Source organism: Patagioenas fasciata, chromosome 3 (assembly GCF_037038585.1).
Source record: "Patagioenas fasciata isolate bPatFas1 chromosome 3, bPatFas1.hap1, whole genome shotgun sequence".
Taxonomy (NCBI): domain Eukaryota; kingdom Metazoa; phylum Chordata; class Aves; order Columbiformes; family Columbidae; genus Patagioenas; species Patagioenas fasciata.
In genome coordinates this window covers 100,107,957-100,129,508 of record NC_092522.1, presented here as the reverse complement: position 1 = coordinate 100,129,508, position 21,552 = coordinate 100,107,957, and the positions used below count along the sequence as shown (strand labels likewise).

Below are 21,552 nucleotides of genomic sequence, written 5' to 3'. Positions count from 1 at the left end.
GTCGCATTGATTTTTTACTGTCCTGTCTTCCTAATTAGAATGTGATGTATTAATCAAAGGAAATGTCTTACAATACTCTAGGAATAGCAAATTTGTGCAGTTTATAAATCTGCATAATCAATTTTTTATGTTTTTATCAATCAAACTTGTAATCTTGTTGAAAAAAATGAGCCCTAAAATGCATTTTTCATAAAACCATGTTGCTTCTTAATATGTATACCTTTTTAATTCAAGTCCTTACTACTGGTGAGGGAGGAAGAAGAAAAGCACTCTACGTCAAAAAAAACCCTCAAGAAATAAAAAAGGCATTACCTGTTTCAGACTTTATGACAACTTGGAAGCAAATATTGGAATTATGGACCAACATTTTAAAACATGAAACAAGTCAGATCATGGATGTCTGTTACTGATCACTAAATGTTCATGCCCTCTTTTCATCACTAGCAAAGTCCATGACAAACTCCCTAAATACGTCTATTTTCATGTACCAAGTAGACCTGTATTCCCACATTCTCAGGAGAGTTTAAATCACTTCTCAAAACTCATATCCCAACTAATATAACCTTAAATGTTTTCATTAGTTGCAGTATCTAATCTTTATTTATGATGCTTGCAAAGTCTACCTTTCTAATTTATGTAAGACAGATGCTGATCCTACCTGCATATCCAAGTATATCTCACTCTTTAATGTATACAGCCTAAAAAGTCCACTCAACTTCCATGTGGAATAGGAAAGGGATAGGTGCCCAAAAGCAACACCAGGTGTAGATATGCTCTTCTGGACTTCAAAGGCAACAGAGAAGGCTGCATACCTATAAAGAATAATTCAGGAACATGAAGTACTGTCTAGTGCTAAGCACTATGTTGTTTATGAATATCTGCCTCTCTATTATGCTTATGTGTTGGAAGTAGAGTCCCATCAGAATAGTTCCTCCATTCCTACAGATGTGCAGATTCTGCATCAAAACGCTTAAATGAGAGAGTTGTGTCATTTCACAGTGGAAGTGGTGCTTATATCAGAGTAATTATTCAGCTAGGAATTGAATGGATTATGTTAAGGTGGTTGGGGTTGGTTTGTTGTGTTTTTTAGGTTGGTTGGTTGTCTTCTGTTTTTTTTGTTTTTCAGTCAGGGAGGGACAAGTCCAGACGTACTCCTTCTCTTTTGGGAACTGTACGCTGGACAAAGTATTAAAATAATTCAAGAAGCAATGACCAGAAGCCAGGAATCCTATCACACTGTTTAACTAGCACTTATGGGCTCTCTTGAATTGTCTTCTGCCAACTCAGCTCAATTCACAATAGCTAAAGGGCAGTTGCTGTCTTGAAATCCCTAAGCTAGATGTTCAAAACAACCCCAGTGCAGGGAGTCTGCATGCTAAACTCAAGCCTACAGCGAACTCTCACAGTCTTCAAATCCGAGGAAACCCTGCACTTGTCTATTCAGCAGTCTTAGGGGCTTTCCCGCCGACACTAATTCCTCTGGTTTAGCCCCATACCGAGCACAACCTTAAAAGGGGCACTGAAGGGAGGCAGCCTCATTAGCCACTCATTTTTAATGGCTTCTTTTACCCTGTGCTTCCTTCCACAGTAGCCCTCCCTTGCCTTTAATCCACTAATACCTTGAGTAATATGTGGCATTTAATGTAGAAAAGTCTAAAGAGAGAGACAGAGAAGGTGGGAAACCGGGGGAAAACGGAGTCGGAAGAGGGGTGGACGAGCCGGGAGCAGGGTCGGGGGCAGAGATATAGGGATGGGGAGTGGGGCCTGCAGAGTTGCGGGGGGGGGTGCGGGGGGTGGGATTGGGCGCGTTCCATGTGCACGGTTTGAAGAACGAAAATCGGCGTAGTCCTAAACGGACGTGACTTTTCCAGCGGGGGTAGGTGAGGCTCGGCACCCGAGACACGCAACCCACCCTGACCAGCCTTTTCCCCGGCCGGGGAAAACGCTGGTCAGAGCGGGTTGGGGACCGACGCGGATCCCCAGTCTGTTCCCGCATTGGCTCCCGTAAGTTCCCGCGTCATTTTTCTCCCCACACCCCGCTTTTCGCAGTGGCAACCACAAGCCTCGATGGACGGTGGGGAGAAAGCTCGGATACTCTGAGAGGGTCTTTCTTGGTTTTCCTCTTTTTTTTTTTTTTTTTTGAATCCCCAGCCCCACGGACCAACCACCAGGGATGTCCGGGATTCAGCCCGAGGATGGTTCCCCTCCGTGCAGGAACTGGACGGCCGGCTCGGAGCTAAACGAAACGAGGGATGTTCTTTTAACCCCTTCCTCTGACTACGACGATGAGGAGTTCCTGCGATACCTCTGGAAGGAGTATTTGCATCCCAAAGAGTATGAATGGGCGCTGATCGCCGGCTACATTGTCGTCTTCATCGTGGCTCTCGTCGGGAACGTCCTGGGTGAGTCGCGCTCCCCCAAAAACTTCCCGTTCCCCCTTGGCGAGGTGGGGTTTGCACGGATAGTGGCTGGAAACCGGGGGTGGTTTTCGCTTCCCCTGCTGGAAACGCGGGTGTCCCCAGCCGCGGGGAAAGTTAAGGCTGCGCGGAAGGGGCATTTGCTGCGGGACGGCGTGAAACGGGCTCCCCCTGCGCTTGCGAGGCGCTGCCGGGGCTGGCCAGGAGGAGAGGGGTCGGCGGAGCTCAGCGGAGGACGCGGTGGGTGAGAGCCGGGGGCTGCCGGCCGGATCCCGTCCCTGTCCGCCGGGCCGAGGTGCTGAAACCCCCCCTGGCCCTGCCCTCCCCGGCCGGCGGCTCCGCCTCTCAGCCCGCCCGGGCGGCTGCTGCTCCTTCTCTCACAGCCTCGACCCGCTCGGCAGAGCCGGCGCCGCGCTGGGAACGACCCCGCGGTGTTTTCTGAAGGACAGAGATGGCGGGTGCGGGCGGGGCGAGGAGCAACGGACCCGGGACGGCGCTCGCCCCGCACGCGGACCGGCGGTTGCTGCCCGTGCGCTCCGCACCCGCCTCGGCGGCTCAACCGACACGCTCGCGAGCCGCGCGGAGCGGGGATGGAGGGGGGAGGTGGGAGCGGGGCGGCGCCCGCCCGGGCTCTCATTGAGGAAAGCGAGGCGAGGCGGCGCCTGGAGCCCGCCTCCTCCCGTTCCATTCATCCGTGAAGGAGCCGGCGGCAGGGGGGCTGCCGGGCGGCCGCCTCCGCCGGGAGAGGGAGGGAGAAGGGGGGGCGGGCAGCCCTCACCCGGCTGGGGGAGTGTGGCGGGGAGCGAGGGCAAGCGGGGGGAGGGCACGGGTGGGCTGGGGCGGCGGGAAGCGGGAGCTTTTACGGGAACAGGCGGGGGCGGCGTGGGGAGCGGCGAGCGCGGTCTGGCCGTCAGGAACCTGCTCGCCGCTTCCCCCATGTCTCTGTCCGTTTTCCCCTCTCTCCCCCTCCGATCGGACTTGCTCCTCCGCTCCCCCGAGCTGGCCGCTGCAGCCAGCTGAGCGTGACTGCGGGCGGGGCGGCCCCTCGCCGGGGGTTGTCGCCGGGCTGTCGGAACAGGCGCTTGTGCCGGCTGCGGGGGGGCAGACATGCGTCTGCACATGCACACCCCCGGGGCCGCCGTGTGCTCGCCGGGCGCTGCTCCTTCTCGCAGCTCGGGCCTTTCAGTTTGCTGGTAGCCGAGTGAGCCGAGAACACGTTGGCCTTCATCAGTTCCGCGTTATGAATGAGCATGAACGCGCGGGGGCCGCCGGGGAGGTGGTTGCGCCGTGAGAACCCACTTAGCTGTAGTCACGGCCATTTGCATTTCTTATTTACATTAGTGACATTTTCATGAACGGAGCGGCGCACTAGCGCGCCCAGCCCTGCCATACGGGTCTTTCATTCATGTTTTTCAAAAGGATTTGTGCATGTCAGGGCTGTTATCTGCAAGCGCCCTAGGCTTCCCGAGGCAAGATGCAAATGAGACTGCAGCCAAAGGCGAGATTTTGCAAGACTCTATTTTTCTTTTTTTTCTCCTTTCAACGGACTGATGATACTATTTTGTTTTTCTGGAATGGTGTGCTAACTGCCTGTAAACGCACGTTGGCGAAAACAGTGAGTTTTCAGCCAAAGCTATTCAGAAGACTGAGCATGTTTGCTCGGTCCTTTGCTCGGCAGCCAGCTTGACAGGCGGTGTAAAGATAATACTCCTCACAAAGCAGCTGTACTTTAAGCTAGAAAGAAAAGCGTCCTTCCTTCGTTCTCATCTTGAGCAAAGGCGGTTTTAGGAGAACTACCTGTGCTTGCCATAACCCATTCTATAAACAGACAGTCCCTTCTCACCTTTAAAGAGTCAAGGTCAAATTTTCAGCCCTAGGAGCTCTCGCCCTCGTTACACCTTTATTTTCCCCTGAACCATGAGAAAGAAAGCTTTCCCCTCTGTGCCCTTGCAAATGCAAGATTGTACTGGTGCTGATGTGGAGCCGTCCCTCCCTGACATTCGTGTACGTTATTGTTTTGCTAAGTATGGAAGCTGGCATTTGGCTGTCCACCCACCTTTTAGTGGGCTGCTTCTCCCCAAGCCGTTTATTCTTTAAACTGCCTTTGTGCATTACACGGACCTCACCTACCCCAACTGCTGCTTGTGTTTATGGGCAAGTTGTTTGTGGGATCTGCAGGTGCAGGTTCTTGGTAGCTGTGCACCATCTCATCTTTATGTAAGAAGCTTATACTGCACTGATTGCAGGCTCATGTGATTTTGAGAAGAGAAATGAAAGTGGTTTAAAGCTCTTTCCAAAGTCACATTTGTGAAACTTGGACTGCCAGTGAAAATGTGATATAGAGCAGTGCACATGCTGAAGTCTCTGAGAAGATAATTTTACCCGTTTGAAAAATCCATAGTCAAGGTTAATCAGGGACCTTCTCACAGCAGAGCAGAAGTGATTCCACAGAGTTTTACTGCCTAATACTGCCTTATAGTATCATCCTTAACAATGCAGTGTGTTTCTCTGCTTATGTTTGACCAGTGCTGCTGGACTAGTGTGGCATGTGGAGTCAGTGCTTTGCTTATATTTTGTCTGTGTCTTATTCAGATAACACTGAGGTAACCAGGAAAGACTATATGGTACTGAAAAATATATTGCAGTCTCTTATTTTGATTAGTGCATTCACAACAATAACATCTATGCAAGTGGAAGGCACAGCACATCCTCAGATGTTAGTAATAAACTAGATTAAATCATTCTGACAGTTAATTAACAGCTGAGGGTTGAATCAGAAGCTTGAACTTTGATTGACATCTACTGGGCTTTTGAGTGAGCTGCACTGCAGGAATTCTACTTTCAACAGTATACAAGGACTGCATTGCTATTTAGCTTTCAGTTTAATTAGGAGAGTTGACATACACTGTCCAAGCCGCTGCACAGACCAGCTGAAATGAAAACCATTAATAAGTCTGTGAATTTGAATGCAAGTTTCATTATTGCATTCAAGTACTTCACATTGATGATTCTCATGTGTGCCCATGTTGGCTGCTCACCAGAGATTTCAGTGAAAGCCACTGAGAAGAACAGGTTTTAAGACATTTTTAGGATGTATTTACATGAACATTCACAGAATATGAAATCCAGATGATAGCATCAGTATGCTTTGTCCTATTTTTGTGTTCACTCAGCTACTGTTTATCACTAGAAGCAGAATAAGTGTCAAGGGTAAGGTCTTTCCATTTTGCAGATAAGACCACAAGATTTCTTTACCACTGCACAGCAATTCAACTCTTGCAACTTCTTTGCACAGCTACTGCAAAACATAGGGCTTAAAGGAGAGTGTAAGTTGACTGCAGAGTAAATATAATACCTATTTCTTCTTTATTTGAAAACATGACTTAAAAATAGAAAACTAGATTAATAAAGAATTGAAGATACTTTTAGGATGTATGAAAGTGTCTGGTTACTGACACGGTCATTCCACAGTAACCAGTTGCAGCAGTTAATAACTGAAATAAGACCACAGGGGATTAATAAGTAATGTACAATTCCATGTATTGAACTCAGTTTATGCAGGTAAAGAATGGGAATGGTCCTTGTTTAAGTTACTCATTTGCATGGGTCAGACTTTTCTAATGAAATGGTCTCTCTCAGGGAACCTGCATCCATCAAAATGAAAATATACAGCATAGATTACATTGTTTGATCAAAGACAATGCAGAACAAGCAGCCTTGTGGTGTCCCACCAGCTGGGCTTCAGGGCCTCTTGGCCACCCACTCCAGAGCTTACAAGTGCTGAGATCCTGAGCACACACAACCTGCCAGCACCCAGCTTGAAAGTCCTCAGCACTGCTGCTTTCCAAGGCTGAGAGACCATGCAAGACACTAGTGAGAGACTTCAGAAACTTTCTTTACTCACACAATTTGATTATGCTTGTTTTTCTTTCCAGTTCAGAATGAAACCAAATTTAATTGTCAGATAATTACTCATCTCTGGATAGCTCTATTATGTATTATCTAGATTTTGCAGTAACTGCTAGTTGTACTGAAATCTGTACAGAATCCAACTCTGGTCCTTTCCTCAAAGAGGTCATAGAGCTCAACAGCATTAATTTGATATTTTCTTATTGTTGTTTGATTTTTTTAAGACAGGAAAAGAAAAGGTTTGTGTATAGTTCTAGCATCACAGTCCCAGTCAATGCCTGTCAATAGTCAACTGTTTCAAATGCTGCTCTGTATTGTTTTAAAGGTATCTGGTGAATACTGAGGTCTAGTCATACATGCATGTGTTGGTAGAATTGGGTGAACCATGTATTCTTTTAAATGGTGCCATGATTTTCATGAACCCTATTTGATTGCCATAGATGAGGCATATTACATTCAATCATGTTTTAAATTTAGTTTTGTACAGATTACTTGGGGAATCTGGCACTGAAAGGGCTTTACTTTTATAATATCAGTATGAGACTCACCTATATCTGTTGGATAAATAATAACTAGAGTGGCTTTCTCATTTTTAAAAAGATACCACATAGGAAATGATACAATAATTTCATCTACCTAAGATCTAGAATGTATGAACTCAATTTATGTAAGAGTTCGAGTTATTAGCTGAAGTACTTGGGTGTTTGCATTATGTGGGGATTACTGGCAAAGGGTCATGCACATCCTTGTGAGATACACAAAAAGTAGAAAAGCATTAAAAGATGAAGCTGATACGAAATTATGACCTTTTCTTTCTAGATTCTTACATGCAGATGTGTAACTAGTTCCACTCTATATGCTTGCTGACCAGATAGTCCAGAGGGGGAACAGCTCTACTTTGCTTTACCATTCTTTATGTTGAAAGGCAATTCTGCCTACTGCAAATAGTGAAATCCTACAAACCCAACTCTGGAAAAGGGCAATGACGAAGAATGAAGGAAGGTGAGATGCCAGAGATGCTCAGTATTCTGAATGTTAATACAAATTATGTTGACTTTCATTTGAGTTCTTCCAAAAGAAAGGGTAGTTGCATCTGACTGGAGGCTACCCTTATAGTTGAATAAGAATGAATGTACTTGGATACAAGCAGTTTGGCTACCTGTATTCTAACATCATTGCAAAGGGTAATAGTTCTGCTGTGTATTCACTGGATTATAAAGGAGGAGGACTGGAGTCTGAACCAGTGGAAAAGTGCTTGGTCTTAACAGTCCCAACCTATTAAAAGCTATTGAAAGAAAAACAAAAATATATTCCTTCACATACGGAGTCTCATGTTCTGTTACATTGATAACTGCTTTTGATAGTGTTATTGTTCTTGCTTCTGAGGCTGCATGTACATTATTGAAAAATAAAAATTTAGGACTGTTCTCCTGTCCAGTTTTCTTCCTATACTTTTGTCTGTAGCACTACTGATAAAATATTTCTTACCTGATGTATCATAAACCTTGGCTTAAAGACTGACTATACAGCAGCTCCTACAGAAGACTTTTTATCAGCTTGTCAGAATTCCCCTGCAATGCCAGAACCTTATGGGGTGAAGGCAAGTAAAAGGACACCACCATGTGTTTGTCAGATTTCCTAAGAAGCTAATGACAAACTTAGTTGTTGCTGGTTTTGTTTTCGTTTAATTTTACTTTGAAGAGGTGCTCTTGATAAATGTGTGAAACTTTTAAAGAATTTATTCCATTTATTTTTATACATTCTCAAAGCTGCTGGAGTGGTAGTTCTGAAGACCAGCTCTGCTATTTAGATCCAAAACAGATGCAGCCTTGATGGTGGCAGGATTTTCTACCAGGTATTAATTTTATATTGTGAGTGATGGTTGGAAAGAAACATCTATTTATGGAAGAAGGAAAGAAACATCTATTTATGGAAGAAGGAAAGAAACTCAGTGGGGATATTCAGCAATAGCACAACTCCAAGGCCACTGAAAACAGTAAAGCCCTGTCTGCCAGGAGCTGAACAGAGACTAACTCATCTTTCCCCTAGGTCAGTGAAGTACTCTTCAGACAGCAGCATCTTTGGGGCATTACCAAATAAAATGAAAGCTGTTATCACTTCCTGCTTTAACTCACCATCTTTAAAAAAATTGGAAGGTTTTGGAATCCTACTTTATTTTTAGAGTGTTGTTTACTTTCTGAGTTGCATGTTGAGTGAAACTTTTTGACAATAGCTGTTTGTTTACTGTACATCTCACAAGTGGATTTGCCAGAGAAGAACTGGAGTGGACTGTTCCCCAGGGGAAGGAGAGCCAGGAGCTGAGAGCGGCAGCAAGACTGCCAGGGCAGTGTACTCACTGGTAGAATCCCACAGTGCCTGAAAGCATGGTAGATTTGGTGATGTTTACCAGGGTTCAGTCACCACCCAGCAATCGCCAGACAAGTCCACAGTCATGATGCAGGTCTAAAGTAAAGCCAGAAAGTAAAGTCAGTGGGTGAGGATTAAGATCAAAATCAGCAAGGCACATGCATATGATGGGATGTGGTCTTTACCTGAGCTAAGTGTGAGAACCTGAGCTTATATACAGCTCCCAGGCAAAGAGGTGGCCCCTAAAAGAGGTGTCTCACATCTTTCTCCCAAAGCTCGGTTTGCAGCAGCCTTTTCCCAGCTTACATGTTGCCCCATACCAGAGGTGACCTCCAGCACAGGCAGCTAAGCCTCTGCATGGGTGGCAGGGGTTGCAGAGCTTGGGATGCACTCAGCTCTGGCAGAACTGCACTCAGTCTGTCTCCTGGTTCTCAGTGCAGTAAAACTGCAAGGATTTCAACCAAGTTTGGGGAATATTATATTAGCAATGTGGATTCATGATATAGATTCAGGTGTTATATACTATGCAAGATGTTTGCTGTAACATTTTACTAGCCTGGTGAATTGTATTTTCTTTGTCAGGTCTGAAAAAACAGGCATTCCTATGTCTATGTCAGAAACAGACATGGACATGGAAGGGTTTTTCCTGATGAAACTCCATTTTACAGTGGCTGACAGATGCATTTTGAAGGCTATGGTTTCAAAGTTGCACAGCATTTCAGCTGTGAAACATGCTGTGGTTTTAATGAGTCATGCAGGTTTAAATCAAATCATAGTGAAGTGTGAAACCTTTTTATTGTATTGTCATGTGCAGTATGACAGCTATATTTATGGTTCTTCTGTCTCTAACATGAAGTGTGTATAAGGATTTTGTAGGCTTTTTATTGTTACTATGGATAGAAAAATAATATATCAAATGTGATTATGAAATAACCGGTCATTCAATATAACCAGCTCTGCAGATATGACCAGGGTTACCAGTTAATACTTGTAATGATTTGTGTGTGTATGTGTGTGGTGGGATAATTTGAAACCAGTCTGTCTCTGTTAATCAGTACAGTTAGCTCAGGAAACTCTGTAATGATACCTTTCATTTCCTCCAGAGCTGAACAAACCTGTCATTTTTGGCAGTCTGTTTCATAGCATAGCTGATCTTCTGGTAATAGCTCACATTTCCATAAGATTGTTAACTGTCTAAAATTATGTAATGTGACTTTGAAAATTATTTCTGTGCCAATTAGATGTCTGTGCTATTACTCCCAGTTGCAATCTGTAGAGATAAGCTTCCAACCAGCAGAATTTAGTTCTTGTATTCCTCTCTAGCACCACAATAATAATGAGACAGAACATCAAATATAGAAGTGGGCTGGAGAACAGGAGTATCACACAACCCTCATTTCATAAGTTTTTTTAAAAGTCTGAATACAATAGAGCACTTGATAGCTAGAAAAGATCTCAGAAAACACATTGCTTCAAGCAAACTAGTTGCTGTGTATCTGTTTTATTTAGTTATACTTCCATTGTCTTTTGTGGGAGACAGGTCTGCATTTCAGTAAAGCTGATATTCGACAAAATACTTCAAGATTTCATAATGTCAGTGTTATTCAGCTAGATTTCTTAGAATTTCATTGTTTTTCCTTGAGTTTTACAAGAAAGAAGTGATGGAACCTACATGTATATACTTGTTTATGTGTGATACATAAGGAGCATGACCTAACCACATACTCCTTTTGTCAGGCTTCCATGATTTTGTTCAAACTTGTTGACACATCTAATGTGTCCTATTTATGAGCTATCACTTCACTGGCAGGCCTTTGTGTGTGTAGCCCAGAATATTATCCATCTTTTCAACAGTCACATCACATATTCAAGGACAGTTCTTATCTGCTGGGCATTATTACCAGCTGTAAGATTTTTTTTTTTCAGTATTTTCATTACAATAAACATTGTATGAAAGGTGTCTTTGTGTCACTCTGTTGTGGTTTAACCCCAGCCAGCAACTAAGCACCACACAGCCTCTTGCTCACTTCCCCCGGAGAGATGGAGAGAATTAGAAAAGTAAGAAAATATGTGGGTTGAGATAAGGGCAATTTAATAGGTAAAGAAAAAGCCTTGCACACAAGAAAAGCAAAACGAGGAATTAATTGACTGCTTCCCATCAGCAGGCAGGTGTTCAGCCATCTCCAGGACACAGGTCTCCATCATGTGTAATGGTTACTTGGGAAGACCAACACCATCACTCTGACTGTCCTTCCCTTCCTTCTTCACCCAAAATACATACCAATCATGATGTAATATGGTGTGGAATATCCCTTTGGCCAGTTTGGGTCAGCCGTCCTGGCTGTGCCCTCTCCTAGCTTCTTGTGCACCTACAGCCTCCAGAAAAGTCCTTTACTTGATATAAACATGGCTTGGCAACAACCAAAACATCAGTGTATTATCAACATTCTTCTCATACTAAATCCAAAACCCAGCACTATCTCAGCTATCAGGAAGAAAGCTGACTCTATCGCTGGACACACTCTGTTACTTCTTCAACATAAACCTGGTCTTAAGTTAGACCTGTTTTTTTTCAGCTAAGATTAGTTATTAGTTACTTCATTAAAAAATGAAATAATGTGTTGGTTTAAAGCTTAATAGTGGGTAAGAGACAGCCAGCCTGGGAAGTAGATATCATCTCCCTGTTCACAGAAGAGATCACTTTGTTTTAAGTCTTTTGTTCTTACTGCTGGTTTCAAAAACTTGTAATTAAATATCCTCTGCAATTTAGTTAAAGTACTTCTCATCCCTTAATCAAGATCATCAAAAGTTATTCAAAAACTCATTGGAAGTCTTCCTGAAATTAATAACATAAACTTAGTCTTAGGCACCTAATTTTTAGACTCTTAAGTTAAAGTAGAAGAATCCTTAATCAGGAATTGTTCATAATGAAAGTAGTTTCAGTGACAGTATTTCTCCTTCCAACATTATGCATTGATTCAGTGTTTCCACAGGAGCTTTCCAGAATCCAGTTTGATAGCCTATCTACTTAGTCTTCTTTTCAACATGATTGTGTTGCTTGATACCTCACTACCCAGACCTTGATTCACAGTAGGCAATGTCATCACCAAAAAAGATTAGGGGGGGAAATGCCATAAGAAGAACCGATTCATTGCTAGGTGGAAACATTTTTTTTTTTTTTAATGAGGATAGGAGGTAGAGTATAAATAATGGGTAACTCAAATCCATTTAACATTTTTTTTATCACTGGTTGAAAAATATTGTGATGGAGTAAAGCTCTTCAGAAGCTTTCTGCCTCATCCATTTGAAGATGTTGATGACCAGTGCTTATAATCACAGCGTTACTTCCAAATGACTGCTGGATGGCCATATTATGATATTTTAGTCAAGCAGCTGTGATACTGAATTACCAAAGCAAAGTAAAATCATTGAAGTTTAGTATAATGGGAAATAAAATTACAGTTCTTTGTTTACATCCATCTGGGATTTATTATTCACCAAAATGAGATAAGAGTTAGTGTCATTCATTTGTATAAGGAAATGTCAGCTATTGCTGGTTATGGAAATTCTGTTTTTATTTTAGCCAAGAAGTCACACCAGAAATTGACCCATTGAATAAGAGGTTGACAAGACTTTTAGAGTGTTAGGGAAATTATTTCGGGTTGACATGTAAAAAACAAATCGACAGCTGAACCAGCAGTCCATCAATGGTGGGACTGAAGTACAACGTTTAATATGCTCAAGACAGCATACATCTTCCAGGAGGCAGGCAGCTGCATTTTATACCAGCTGGAGCCTTTATATTGTTTTGTTGTTCAGCCTGAGATACAATGAGCTATGCTAATTGAGTAGATGGTGTTACAGCCTCTAATTAAAATTCCCCAGGACACTAAACTAACAGAGATTAAATTGGTACATGAAAAATACCAATCTCACCATACCATTGTATTTGAGAGGGATTTTTTCTTCAGGAATATGAGGTCGAAAGAGATTCTCCTTCCCCTCTACTCTGCCCTGGTGAGACCACATCTGGAATATTGTGTCCAGTTCTGAGCCCCTCAGTTCAAGAAAGACAGAGAACTGCTGGAGAGGGTCCAGCGCAGGGCAACAAAGATGATTAAGGGAGTGAAGCATCTCCCTTATGAGGAAAGGCTGAGGGAGCTGGGTCTCTTTAGTTTGGAGGAAACTGGGGAGTGACCTCATTAATGTTTACAAATATAGAAAGGGTGAGTGTCACGAGGACTGAGCCAAGCTCTTCTCAGTGACAACCAATGGTAAGACATGGGGTAATGGGTTCAAACTGGAACACATGAGGTTCCACTTAAATTTGAGAAGAAACTTCTCAGTGAGGGTAACAGAGCACTGGAACAGGCTACCCAGGGGGGTTGTGGAGTCTCCTTCTCTGGAGACATTCAAAACCCACCTGGACACCTTCCTGTGTAACCTCATCTAGGTGTTCCTGCTCTGGCAGGGGGATTGGACTGGATGATCTTTTGAGGTCCCTTCCAATCCCTGATATTCTGTGATTCTGTGATTCTACGTGAAGCTTTTTTGATGTACTAATAGTATTAGTCTTAATTTTTTAACTTTCGTTTGAATATGTTATGGTTAGTCCTTGCCTGTGAGACTTCTTCGGGAGTGGGAGATCACGAATGTTTGGAAGATGGGGTTCAGAAACCAGCTTTATTATCGCGGAACTGTCCTCGCTTGGGAAAAGCCTGCACAAGTTTTTTGTCAACGCTCAGCCTGGGAGCTGAAGCTGGTTTTCAAGCCTTCACTGACACCGTGTGGCAGAAATAGGAATAGCAACCGGGTTGCTGAAGGCTTCTGCTTCTGGGAGAGGAAAATAAAAGCACCGGAGTGACACGCAGTTGTGGGAGTCCGATTACTCAATAGCCATTAGAAAAAAATGACTGCTCTGTGTGAAAGCTGGCCCGCATGTTTTCATTTGCAGCAAATTCTTAACTGTAACTTCGAGACTTTTTATAAAATAAAAAATAAAGGACAGGAAATTATAAAATACACTGGGCAGGTAATTAGGTTGCAGTAGAGTCCTAGCAGTCAGGAAAACCATGCACAGTAGGAACAGGTTTCTCAGTTTAATTTCTCTCACTTTTTCCTGTTAATTTTTTTTTTTCCAAAATTCTGATTCTCTTTTCTTCAACACCTGTGTTAATACTGTTTTTCTCACTTTCTTCCTCACTCCCATATATATCTGGGAACATCAAAGGTTGCATTAAAGATTTGCATATAATGTCAAATCAAGGTTTTATTCAGATCTGGTTTTACTGTTTCGTAGATTTCAGTGGAGGTCTGTCTGAAGAGTGCAGTTTGGCCTGCTACATTGTGTCCTAACTGAACAGGCATCCTGTTAACTCTCTGATGTCTCCCAAGGTTTTTAGAAGACTGGTGCTGGCCTAATCTCCTGTTTTTATGATTTTGGAGTACTTTTTGGTAAAATACATTCCCAGTTGAGAATCTTTACTACCTTTTTCATCCTTGCTTCTCTTTTCCAAGCTGAGCAGAAAGTCGCAGCGCTCTGCTATTTCACTCTGGGTAGGCAGATGGCATTTCCCACTGCCCTGAGCTTCCTTTCTCTAGCAGGTTTCTTTAGGGTTTTTACATGACCTGAGTGCCTCTGCTTCTCTATAGAACTGCCTGAAATTCAACTGCATATTTAAAGGAGAGTGGAGAGTATAAAAAATTATTTTCTCATTATACTTAACTAGTTGTATGTGTTCAGTGACATAGTCAAACTATTTTGCACAGCTATGAAACAATAGTTTTTGAACACAGGCTAGAGCATCTTTCTTGATGAGTTGCAAGATCAGTGGAATATCAATGAAGCTGTTTTCCAAGACTACTGAATAACCCCGTGCTGTAGTAGACTCAGAAAGACATCGACTCTGGAAGGAATATATTGAACTAACTTTTTGTCATTTATACCATTCTGCCTTATTCAAATAAGTCGTAGTAAATACTCACAGCTCAGTTTAGCCTTGCACTGAAAGAAAACATCACCCGTGCAAGTGCAGGCTGAAAACAACACTGCAGCCACCAGAGGGCAATGCGGGGGGGGGGGCGGGGCGCGGAGCTGGGGGAGGCAGGAAGTGGGGGGAAGCCGGTTTTGGAATGCTTTCTCCTCCAAGGCTTTTTACACAAACTGTTATTTTTTTGTATACATTAATGGAAAAATTTCCTGGTATAATTAATTATTATGTTAGCATGTAAAAACACTAATTAAGATGATCTTGTGCTACGTACTGTATAAAGAATGAAAAATGGTCTGTGCTGCAAAGAAGGGATGAGGTCCAAAGGGGAAACACACAAGCATAAAGAGAAGTTTAAAGTAACATCTTGCACTTCTGTGCTTGTGAATTATTGCTTTTTCCACCTTTCAGGTGCCTCTTGCCCCTGTATATTAGAATTCAAAGGAATTCAGAGCTACTTTCTGTACCTCGGCTTTCTTGCATACTGCTACTCTCTGAGTAGCACGGCGCATAGTCTTTTGTATTTCTCTGAGGAATAGCAGGTGTTGGAGTTCACCTGAACTCCATCCATGTTAAGCCAGTGTGATCTGGAAGGCTTAAGTACAGAGCTGAGAATCAGGAGTCCATGTTTCTTATTTTGTGTCTGATTTACTGTATGGCCTTTAGCAACTTCTATTCTGCACTTCATTTTCCTTGCATCAGAAATGAAGGTGGCTGAAAACGATGCACTTATCTGAATCAGGTGGAATGCAGGACTGATGAAACTATAACATGAGAACAAAGTAGTCAAACTCTGAGCTTTTAAAACAACATTTTATTTAATTTTTGCCTCTTGATGAAACAAATAAAAAGTAGAGAAAAATATTGCCGCTTTAAAAACTTTTGCTTAAGCACAAGAGAGGACCATACTTTCAATACGAATTGTATTTGAGACAAAGAACAAGCCAGAAGTAAAAGCTCAAATCTTTAAATTTTTAGTGTTAAAATTATTGAAAGTGAAATGATGTTTGAAATTTTTTTCCATAGCATTGCATTTCCAACTGTGAACAACATTCCAGAGGTGCAGCAATGTATTATCTTCCCTGTTAGGTTCTGCCTCTGCTTTGTCAGACTATAAGGTATAACTGTAGTAATCCCATGCACCAAGTGACAATAATAAAGATCTGGATAATTATGTTGTAATTATGCAATGCTATAGGAAAAGTTACTTTAGTAGGTAACTTAAAGAACCCAAACGGGAAGCAAATACAATTAATATGATGTTTCCTTTAAACTTTTGGTTTGAAAGCCTTGCCTTTCAGGTGTCTGAGGCCACAGCTAAGAGAGCCTGAAATTCTGCATTCAGGAAGAAAACACTAGAAGAAATGGATACTGTGGGATATTTTCTCCAAAAACATCACAAGATCAATGAAGAGCTTTGCAGAGGGTTGTCCACTTGTGTTTACAAGACCATGGTAGATATATAGCAAAGATTATATTCATACAAGCTATAGAATCTGGAACCATATCTGCAACACGCTAATAGATACGAACATCTTTTGTGTCACAGCAGCAGTTTTAGTGAAATTTGAGAGCCTATATCCAAAAATGGTAGTTGATAAAATCGCCTTCTTTTGGAGAAACTGGAGGCCACCTACCCTCTTGCCTCTCTCTTTGGCATAAATTACCCCTAAGCATCTAAACATAACCCTTACAAAGAAGTGCTTCAGTCTCAGCTCCTGGTAGGGAGCTCCTGGTAGCTCTAGTAGGGGTCTTGAATGAGTTTTCCACCAATTTTGATCATTGCATTCTGATCACAAAGACGCTATCTGGTCTAAAGAGTGTCCAGAGAACAGCAACGAGGATGGTTGTGTGGGTTCTAAAAATGACTGGGAGTAAAAGTTAAAGAGTTCTGAAGTTGTACAGTCTGAAAAGAAAACTAAGGAAAGATGTAACAACTGTCTTTACATATGTGCAGCATTGCTGAAGAGAAAAATTCTTCTTCATTCCTGCCTGTGTACAGGAAAAAAAAAAAAAAAGTGATACGAATAACAGCAAAAGAAAAGTAGGTTAGACTTTGCAAGATAGTTGACATTGCAACACATTTTAAAGAGGCATGTTATCTTCAAATGTAATATTTTAAAATGCATATTTGCCATCAATGGTGTAGTGGTAGTCTTGCTGTCATTGTGTTGGTCTAAAGACTTAAAAAATAAAAGATTCGTGGAATAAAGTAATATATTTTATTAGATCCACCGATGCAGCTGCAAGATGGATGCAAGCTTTCAGGCACACCCTCCTTCTTGGGATCTAAAGAAACATCTGAGTATTTTTTCTAGCTGTTTTAGCTACTTTAGTAAGAGAATGACTTAACTGTTGTTGATTCCATTTTAGACTTAGACAAGCTCTTGAGGACCCCTTGTTAGCATTCTGTGATCTGTTTCATATATCTAAATTAAGCACAGTGCTATATCCTGACAGATAAAGAAGACTCTGAATCTTCATCTGGATTTGCATGATAGATTAATTGTTGTTTACAGAAGAACCTTCCATGTGCAGTGGGTTGCGCTGTTTTCTTAACAGAAGTATTGTGGTATTTCTGGAAAATTTTGTGTACCAGTTTTTAAAGAGCTTTTGATGACTGAATCTGAAACATCAAAAGCTATTGACTGCTACTATATGTCAGGGGTTTACTTCCAAAGTTATTGAAAAACTTACTTTTAGGATAGTTTCTCAGACTCAGTTTTGGCATTTTTAATGCATTAGTGTATGAATTTAGCACAACCATGTTAAAGAACTGATTTGCCTCATTTCTAAAAGCCTTTCAAATTGGAAAAAAAAAAAGGAAAAGATACAGAACAAACTTTAAAGGCCAATGGCACATCTTATAAGGTGTCTGCCACATGCAGCTTTTGATCATGATAATCATCATCAGAAATATATCACATTTAAAATGAGTAGCGCTTAATACTACAAAAATTGCATTTATTTACTTACCTCACATCACCTACCCAGACAACTGTTGCAGATTCTCTGCAGATACAATAGATATATTATGTCCAGCAAATTATTTTATAAAGTGATTGTTGTCTTGGTATAGTTTACGAGATTCCACGTGATAGCAATTGGAATTAAGCATCACGCTATCATAAGAAGAAGATAAACTTTTACAAATGTACATGTGTATTGCCATAGACTAGAGCCAATGGATTAAAACAGACATGAAGAAAGTTGTGTGAAGATAAACTAGCAGAAAAATAAGCTGCTTTATATATCAGGTTGTTTCTTGTGCTGTGGTCTGTGGAAAACTATTCTTTGTGTACTAAGATTCTCTCTACATGTACTCTCTTGTTTCCACTCTGAAAGAAAACACATGGTTCTTACACTGAACTAAAAACTCAAATATTCTGTGTTAAACGAAAGATACAAACATTTCCTTAATTCTGCAAAGCCAAGTGTTTTTCTGTTTAAGTGTTCCCTGAGTCATGTCCATCTCTCTAACTTGTCTTTCCAAATTCAGTTTGCGTTGCAGTGTGGAAGAATCATCACATGCGGACAGTTACCAACTATTTCATAGTGAATCTTTCTCTGGCTGACATTCTGGTCACAATTACTTGTCTTCCAGCAACTTTAGTAGTGGACATCACAGAAACGTGGTTCTTTGGGCAGCCCCTCTGCAAAGTGATTCCCTACTTACAGGTATTATTTTACTGTGTTTGTGTACACATTACCCATTTTACGAAAAAGAGAAAGAACAATAGTGTCTTCCTAATAGTGATAATCTGATGGAAGTCTATCCCTGCTGCTGGAATAGATATCTCAAGAGTACATTCTAAGAATTAAAGGACTGTTCCACTTGTGAATATGTTTACACTTACACAAATATTTGTCTTGGTCCATCTGATTGTTAGACTTGGGCAATACACTTTCTGGAACATTTTTCTGGTGCTCTTCACGTTTTGTTATATTTTTTAGTAATTCAGAAGGGATAGAAAGCAATTAAAATATCCACAAATAGAATTATAGTCACTTATACTCTTTGTGTGTGGACCTAAACAGCTACACAAGTGTTCAGGACAGACAATCTGAACTTCTGAAGGGAGCTTGAGCTTTCAGATGTGTTTAGTGATTTACTTTGCATATTTTAGAAATAGTCAAAGCATCCCGGTTCACTGGGAGCTGATCAGACTTTCTGCCTTAAGCAATAATTGCCACCACTCATTTACCAGTCAAGTTAATTAGTTAAGAGGTTGTTTGCATCAAAATTATTGACAAATACCTTTTCTAATAGCAGCTGGTTAGATGAACTGACTGGACATACTAGAATGACAAGTGCTTGGCCTTTCAGTCATTATAAATCAAAAGAATTAAGCAGAATTCTGAATGTATGCAGGTCATCAGCTCTGTGCCTCCAGCACAATTTATATTTTCAGTAGATACCTGTATGGCTAAAGAGCCGCATTGTCAAGGGCAATCTTTCTCCAGCAGGTATGTCCTCTACTTGATGCAATCAAAAGCACATTTTTTTTTTCCAAGTCTCCACTTTAGTGGAAGAAAAACTGAAGAGAAAGTGAAATGATCACCTAGTATACAGAGTGGGAGGATAAAACCAAAGTGAGAGGTTATTTTCTATAGCAGGTAAAATGACTTAGTTTGCTTTAAGCTGATTGTTGTCATCTTTTTTCATAAGACCCTAATTTCCATTGTTCCTGTGAAAACTGAAAAGGCAAAACGATGGTACTGGTATCCAAATATAACACAGAAAACAAACAAACAAAATTGTTCTACAAAGAAGAAAATATGTAATGAGTTGTCTAATATTTTAAAAGTAGTTTTTCAGATAAAGTTTTGCGAATTCTAAGTTACATACATTTGCTCCTTCAGAATCTGAACCTTCTACACCTACTCAGCTCGAGTAACACCCTAATCTGTGAATTGTCCTGTTGATTCTAGTGAGACTATAGCAGATGAGGATATCTGTTGTAATTCTGTAATAAGTGATTTTAAAAGGAGTCTTTTTCTGGGAATAATTTTTATTTAACAATTGCAGATAAAGGGTGGTTAGAAATCAAAATAACTTTTTAAACTCTGGAAAAAGTACAATAAATAAATTTTAAATCTCTGAAAAAAATCACATTTACATAATATTTCCTTTTCTTTAGACAGTTTCAGTCTCTGTGTCTGTACTAACACTCAGCTGCATAGCTTTGGATCGATGGTATGCAATTTGTCACCCTTTGATGTTTAAAAGCACAGCCAAGCGAGCAAGGAACAGCATTATAATTATCTGGATTGTGTCCTGCATCATAATGATTCCTCAGGCTATTGTTATGGAGTGCAGCAGTGTGTTCCCAGGATTAGCCAATAAAACCACCTTGTTCACAGTGTGTGATGAGCGCTGGGGAGGTGAGTGTGTCATTGACCATAAAGACTGAATTTGTACTGCTGTGAAGTAATAAAAATATCAGGTCGTATTAATATGCAGTCAAGTTGAATAAACATATCACAAAATGTTCTTAATTACATAAGCTTTCCTAGAACTACCATTTTTCAAATACTGTGAAATCCTATTTTCTTTTCTATTGCTTAAACTTAAAGTACATTTGAAACCAAGTTTAAACGAATGAGGCTGGCTTGTGCCTTGACCGTGTTAATGTTTCCCACAGGGTAGAAATGTTCCCACCTTTAAATGCTTATGCTTATATAATTTTGTGATCGATGGACATTGCAGGCTTACAAAGACTTCGGTATTTAGCCTTAAGAAGTAACTACAGGAGAACAGAAGTTCTGTTCACCTGTTATATTGCTTTTGCTAATTGCTGATATTTGACTAGTCTCTATAGATATCTCCTGAGACTTCAGTGCAAATTGGATGCCATTACAGAACCTACAGAGATATCATTGATATGGGGTAGCAAGTTAGTCTATGATTTGAAATTTGTCATGGACAAGATCATTTAAATAACTTTGTAAATGTAGTTAGTTGCAAATTATCAGTAATTCTGCATTTGCAGATTAAATTTGAATCTAACTTGTTCTGTATTTGAGTGCAGCTGTAAGAAGCCAAAAGGGTTGTCAGGGAGTAACTACTTTTTTTGTCTCTGCTCACAGCAAGTGGCGTTAGCCACCCACCCCAGTGGTTGAGACTCAACTCTGGTGGGCCCTGGCATAACTCCAACACTAATAGAGTGTATGAGTTCCATGCTGTGACTCTCACACTAGATATAATGACCATCAGTAATACCATTATTCACACACAGGAAAATAAAGCCAGGTTTGCCAAAACGTATAACTTAGAGGTGCCTGTTTAATAGCCTCAAATCACACTAAAACACAATCACATTCTCTCCCAGAGCTCTCTCTCTAGATGAAGATTCCAGTCCTGTGAACAATTAAGATAAAATACAACTGGATCACCTGTACTAAATTATCATGATAAATTAGCTTCAGCAGCTTGAACTTCTGAGGGCTCTTCTGTGCTCTGTTTTGGAAGTTCTTCCCTTGTTGATGGCCTCCGCAGGGACACCAGGGGATTAATGAGAAGACACTGGCTGCCACATTCCCTGTTCTTTATCGCCTCCATTCCAGTTAGTCCTCTGGGATAAGGCCAGGGGCAAAGATGGCCATCAGCTGGCTAGCACTTATTGGAGACAGAGACGTGCAGAAGGTTAGAGGAAGCGTCTCTTAAGCTATGAGTGCTGTGCTAGCTGTTTCACTGGAGAGGACACATCTGCTCGTTACTTCTAGAGTTCTTTCTTCAGCTGTGAACAATTTTGTACCCCAGTCTCCTGCTGGATGCTGCAGTGTTTATGTAACTACTTTCTTTCACAGCGTTCACTCCTAGTACAATTTGTGTCCACTCATGTTGGCTGCAGAACTAATTATCCATT

General features: G+C 41.3%; 1 protein-coding gene across 1 annotated transcript in view; it reads left to right on the top strand.

The window, feature by feature from the left end:
• Positions 1-1,819: 1,819 nt before the first annotated feature.
• Positions 1,820-21,552, top strand: part of HCRTR2 (hypocretin receptor 2) — a 36,378-nt gene continuing 16,645 nt past the window's right edge. The window contains exons 1-4 of the mRNA XM_065835530.2: positions 1,820-2,004; positions 2,152-2,402; positions 18,183-18,361; positions 19,825-20,068. Coding sequence (XP_065691602.1) covers positions 2,174-2,402; positions 18,183-18,361; positions 19,825-20,068 — 652 coding nt within the window. The 5' untranslated portion in view covers positions 1,820-2,004; positions 2,152-2,173. The remainder of the gene's footprint in view (positions 2,005-2,151; positions 2,403-18,182; positions 18,362-19,824; positions 20,069-21,552) is intronic.